This window comes from Medicago truncatula, chromosome 2 (assembly GCF_003473485.1).
Source record: "Medicago truncatula cultivar Jemalong A17 chromosome 2, MtrunA17r5.0-ANR, whole genome shotgun sequence".
Lineage (NCBI taxonomy): Eukaryota > Viridiplantae > Streptophyta > Magnoliopsida > Fabales > Fabaceae > Medicago > Medicago truncatula.
Window position 1 is genome coordinate 49533269 of NC_053043.1, and position 6085 is coordinate 49539353.

The 6085-nt window shown below is 34.0% G+C and overlaps 1 protein-coding gene across 1 annotated transcript; it reads right to left on the reverse strand.

Annotated features, from left to right (window-relative positions):
• Positions 1 to 1471: 1471 nt before the first annotated feature.
• LOC11430671 (transcription factor MYBS3) lies at positions 1472 to 5243 on the reverse strand. The gene is made up of 3 exons (XM_003597631.4): positions 4723 to 5243; positions 2842 to 3050; positions 1472 to 2288 (listed from the first exon to the last, which is right to left on the reverse strand). The coding sequence occupies exons 1-3, from the start codon at positions 5042 to 5044 to the stop codon at positions 1758 to 1760; spliced, it is 1062 nt and encodes a 353-aa protein (XP_003597679.1). The 5' UTR covers positions 5045 to 5243; the 3' UTR covers positions 1472 to 1757.
• Between the last annotated feature and the right edge of the window lie 842 nt (positions 5244 to 6085).

Consider the following 6085-nt stretch of genomic DNA (forward strand, 5'->3'; position numbering starts at 1 on the left):
AATCTAATAACACTGAAAGGGACATGAGTGATATGCATAGTCCATCGGATGGATTACACGTCATAGAATTAGCTGCTAAAAAAAGTATCTCTGTCCCTTCCTTTTCCTTTCCTCATCAAGTAATATGCTCTGACACGAAGCCTGTGGGAATTGATGCATTCATGCATGGAGGAGTTAGTTGAGGCTGCTTTCTCACTAACAAGTGACATTTATGTGTTATTCTTCTTTTCTGGCACTGGCAGCATCAATTCTTCTACTCATAATCATCATCTTCAGAAAGTATCCACTGATTTTATTGAAAGCAGCTATCTATCATTGCCCACTAAACCCAACTTTTGTTGTGTCCATCAAAATTTTATCCAAATGCATTGATCCTTGTTTGCAAACCTGGAAAACGAAATGACCAAATAATAATAATTGGGGCACCAGCATAGACATGATGATTGATGATACAAACAACACTCCAAACCAACAAAAGTAACATTCAGTGAACCTTTTGATTGAGGATATATCCGATTACTGTTACATCCTTTTTGCGTCTCTGTCTGTGTTTTGCATCCAAATGCATGAATAGGTTGTATTTTCAAAAGATACAAGAGAGGTCGATGCGATACGATCCTATATTGTTAACATAAGATATTTTCTGTTTTTGAATAAAGTGAACATTAGATTAGATATCTATACTCTGTCATAGTCATACAGATAATGCAAATGATTGGCTAACTTTGATATTTCATAAATCAGAATCATGATGATTAACAAAGCAAACACCTTGGGTTTGGGGGTAATCAAGTTTTGCAAACTGAGTTTCGTTAGAAGATTGTGCAGACTTGTGTAAATTCCAAAACCTCATTCACTTTTGCCAGTAATTTCATCTGATGCTTTTTTGTTGAAACATATCACCCCCCTCATTATTTTATTTTTTTGAGAGGATATCACCCCCTCACTATGTATCATCTGTTTGTTTAAGATTTTGCATGAGATTAAATAGTAATAATGAATTATTTTTTTTAAATGATAAATGATTAGATACAAATTTAATCCACTAAAATGACAATTACTTTGAAACAGATGAGCGGGTGTTAACAATATATATGCTAATCAATTATATTATTTTCTCTAGATGAAGCTAATCACTTATTCATCTTCTCATAAAACAAACTACAGAAGTACTGATCTCATCTCACACTTCTTTGTAACATACTCATTTTTTGCCACTCTGTCTCTCGGGGGGCAACCGACCTGGATCGACTGAGAAGAGTTAGCCCAACATTGATCCAACCCATTTGACTATGGGTACAAATTGGACTCATGTGACTTACCGAGGATATATGGGCTGAGTTAGCCCAATTATACAACTATAGAAGAAGATGGGGAAATTAAGAGTGTCATTTTGATTTAGTCATCTGCTGATTTGAATATCAACTAAAGGGGGGCATCATCCAGGAGCAAGTTGCAGGAAGAAAGAATATATGGTGTTGGGCAGCCAACAATTATAGCCGAACCGAGAGGAACATGGACCTCTTGGCTATATTTGATTATTTAAACTTGATTTTTGTTTACAGTTAGAAAGAATAAATATTTGCCAAGAATTGATCTAACCTGAGCTACATAACACCATGTGACTTCTTACTACTTAGAAGTTAAACACTATGGCTTAGAGAAAACAAAAAAAAAAAAGTTATATATTATAGCACAAATGAAAGATGACCAAAAGAAGGCTTAGTTACTACTGTCTTCACCAGACTTTGAAAGCCTCAAACCGCTTGAATGGCGTTGTTCTTGCCACTGTTTAGATCAGAACCACCAACTGGAGCATTTGCATGGAATGCTGATTGCCTTGAGGGCTCTCCTAACAACTTCAAGGAAAGGGGGGAAGGCTCTCTATCAAGAACCCGTGTTTCCCCAATGCTCAGATGAGACATTCCCACAAGCTCATCAACATTGACAGGTTCCTTTGGAATGACTGGTATTGGCTTGAGGACCTGATGATGTGATGTCTCTCCTCTGTTGACTTCTTCAAAGGGAGCTCCAATTGATGGCCATATGGAAAATGAGGCAGGTAAATAAGGTGGGAAGAATCCTTGAGTCATTGGTGTGAATCCATTTGATCCCATTGTAGTCTCATTGGCCTCTTCTATATTTTCTTCTGATGTAGTTTCCATTGGTTCATATTCTGACTTGAGAGACAGATTTAGTGATGGTTGTGATTTTCCATTACAAGGTTGTGAGTTCTCAGAAGGTGGAAGTAGTACTTGCTCTTCTGGCATCGAAGTTGAATCTGGACACTGACATATGATTTCAAAAAAATAAAAAGTTAGCTAGATAGGAAAATGACTACATAATACTCATCAAACATAACTCATAATAAACAATTCAATATCCAGTGACAACGAGGATGAACGCATTTATGGTAATTAGCAAATAAAGGCTTCAGTAAATGTGCCACTGTAATAAAAAATTAAAAAAAAATCTTGTCTTACAAAGCAAGAACTATTGTTGAGAAACTCAATAGAGTCAAGGCATCATCATGCCATGATAAATATGAAAGACTATCTCAACAGATTTCTCTAGTAGTCTAGTTTATAACTGCACTCTGTTTAAATGGATTCAAGCCAAACATACCAAGGTATTTTCTCAAAACATAGATTAAAAATATGTTATGGTAGTGATGGTAACATATATATATATATATATATATTGCTTATAGGCTGGTGTGGTGGTGTTGATAAGGATAGGAGGACACTAGTTTCACTCTCCATCAGACGATATATATGTAGCAGACATATGTATGTGTCTGCATGAAGATTGCTCAATTAGAAATGATGAATGAATACTGACCACATCAGGAGCCATGTCGAAAAGACTGGAACGTCTCTTCCTCCTGGTAGCATTACTCTGTCGGATAAAGTACTTTTGTGCATGACTTGCTACTTGAGTAGGGGTCCTTGACACAACAAAATTACGTGCTATCCCTCGCCAGTCTCCTTTGCCTAGCTTTTGGAGACCAACCAAGAACAATCTATGTTCTTCCTCAGTCCATGGAACACCTAAAACATACAAAAGGACAAATTAAATTAAGTAATTTAATCAACGAGACAAAAGGATGCCCGGCCTGCTTAATGAATCAACAGTCTTTGTTAAAATACAACAATCCGATGCAGCAATTAATCTCCTCAAAGACATGGTAAAGGAAAAATAAAGTTAAGAGGCTTTAAAATAAAACAGGTAAGTAGCAAAGTAGCAGCATTCTGGATTATGAATTAAAGGGGTTAAAATCTTATATCCTTGTTACAAAAGTCACAGCTTTCAAGCAATTGACAAATCCCCAAAAAATGGCATTATTTGACAACTAAAATTTACGAATATCTGTGGTATTTAGCCCTTAATTTGTCTAGTAAACTAACAAAGCAAATGAGTATGACTGCTTTAACAAGGGAATAAAAAACCTAGGGACGTGATTCAGCAACTGGAATAAAGCCAGAAACAACAATTTCCCCTGTTACACTAAGATTTTTTTAAAAGACCGCTGTTACACGTAGTATTTAGCTGCCAAACTGATCATAATAGTACTGATTTGTACAGCTGCTAATTTGCAACATTTTAACAATGCAAGTAATTCTTCTAACAGAATAATGAAGATGTTCGACATTTTTTTTTTATCAGCGTCATATTAAATATGTTTACTGCTCTATTTAATAATTTATGTACTTTAACATATAATATTTCTCAAAACTTGAGTACATTTGAAAACGGAAAGGCAAGTTAATCAAGCAACAAACTCTTGTCTGGAGACCAGTAACTTTCAAATAGCCGACTTGCTTGTTATAGTGAATTGCTTAAACCTCAATATATTAAACCGTTTACCACCGACACCCCTTCGTTGTTTGTGGAAGAAAGCATAAAAATCATATATCTAGGTGTATTATATACTCCTTCTGTTCTATTCTGTCACTTTTGTAGAAGAATTTTTATTTTTACTTATTTGCCGTTTTCAAAGTTCAATACAACATTGTTAACGAAAGAAGAAAAAAAAATTGTTTTCAACTTACTTTCATAAGCTCTTCAGAAGAGTTTACGAAAACAGTTTATAGCTTATGAAAATTGTTTATGACAAACTTATAAGCTGCAAATTAAGTTATCCAAACTGGGCCTAATTCGTACCATACCAACGTAAACATTCCCTTGTGTCCTATACTACAAATTCAACCCCTACTAGCTCCAATGGTCTCAACTCTCAAAATATCATGGATTGTACTATACGGAACCAAAACCAATGAAACAATAATTACATTAAATGTTTCGTATCTATCCAAATTACACATAAACATTAATAATAACATTAAATGCCGTCATTGCGTGACCAATCAAACCAAATGTGTTCCATAAAATAAAACGTGGATACCAAAAAACCATAACCAGATATGGGGAACAATTAATTTTTTCCAAAAATAAAATAAAATCTTCATATCTAATTCTATAATTTAATTTAATTATATACATTTATGAAATGTTTTGCGTGCAAAAAATAGAAAACAATTAAGATTTCACAATCAAAGAAATTAAAAAGCAAATCCAACATGCTTATAATGTGTGGTTTTTCCACCAACTTTACTTTTCGTTTGGTGAAATTAAAAAAATCAATCCAAGTTATTATCAACATTTTTAAATTAAAAACAAATTAAATGCAAATAATCATGATTATGCTCAAAAAACAAATACCTTTTTTTCTTTCGCTGCGGCGGGTAGCGAAAGCAGAAGAAGCATGAACCGGGTCATCAGACAAATAACCATCCGGGTCATGCGGCGGTTCAAAACAAGGTGAGCCGGGATTCAACGATGAACCGGGGTTCAGCGATGAAGAAGAAGAAGAATGATGAAGAGCGGCGAGGTTTAGGTTTCCCATACTCGCACTTTTCTTGATGATTGATCCATCGGTTAATCTAACACCAAAAAGCTTGACCCCGCCGGCGGCGGCTGTTCTCGACGGACATGTCCGTGAGTTATGGCCGTTGTTGCTGCAGTGAGAGCAACGCCGAGTCATCACGAATCGCCGCCGCGGATGACTCGGTTGCAATGAAAGCAATCACGACGGAGGAAGAATAAGAATGAGAGGAGAATAGCAACGTGTGCTATGTTTTGATTTTGAGAAAGAGAAAGAGAAAATGGATTAATTAGAGATTAGAGATAAAAAATGATGCATGGGTTTTGGTTAATTAAGGAAAATGAAAATGTGTTTGTTTGTTTGTTTTTTTTTGGTTACATGTTTGTTTGGATAATACTACTGGATATTTTTTTTTTGTTAAACCTGGGGTTAAATGTGGAATTTTGATTTAACGTGTTAAATGGTGTCATAGGAGAACGCGGTGCATCGTTCATTTCTTTTCACATTGTAATTACTATTTTACCTTTCTAACTTCTTATTTAAGTAAATAGTCAATTACTCTAAAATTGTAAGTTTTCTTAACTATCCTTTGACATTAACAAAACAAAACTTTAATTATTGTTAAAATTGTACCGCGTTAATCAATTTACTTCCTCTATCAAATTCTTCTATTAATCAACATAATATTTTGTCAATAACTCTTGAGTTTTACACTTATATATAAAATGCTCTCTGAAATTTAAAAATTTATATATTTTTTCTTATCCTCAACTCAAAACTATTACCTTAAATATTTAGTTAGTTTTGCTTTTTTATCTTAATTTTTGTTTCGCTGTATTACCTTGTATTGTGGAACTAACTTTAAATCGCACATTTATAATGGGAAAGTCATGTCCTTTATTTAATTTTTTGTAAAACTAATTTTCACTTTTATTAGTATTTGACTACAGCTAGTAGTATATTTTTTTTAGTTTAATTTAGCAGCAATTGCATTATAATTTTAGAAAAAGAAAGATTAATTATGGTTATTGAGAAATTAGAGTTGGTCAAAACTCAAAATGGATAGCTTTGATTATTTAAGGAAAAGAATGGTTGGAGAGTAAACACGGACGCAAACTTTTTATCTGTTTATCCTTTCAACAAACATATATATGGCAAAAGTGCTTTTGATTTTCTTCTTTCCAAATCTATATTGGATTC

What these genes read in the sequence shown, in the direction of transcription:
- LOC11430671 (XM_003597631.4), bottom strand. Translation starts at nt 5,044, where the DNA reads ATGACTCGGCGTTGCTCTCACTGCAGCAACAACGGCCATAACTCACGG. An exon ending in CCGCAGCGAAAGAAAAAAAG is followed by an intron (nt 3,051 to 4,722) that starts GTATTTGTTTTT and finishes TGTATGTTTTAG; the next exon opens with GTGTTCCATGGACTGAGGAA. An exon ending in TCGACATGGCTCCTGATGTG is followed by an intron (nt 2,289 to 2,841) that starts GTCAGTATTCAT and finishes ATCATATGTCAG; the next exon opens with TGTCCAGATTCAACTTCGAT.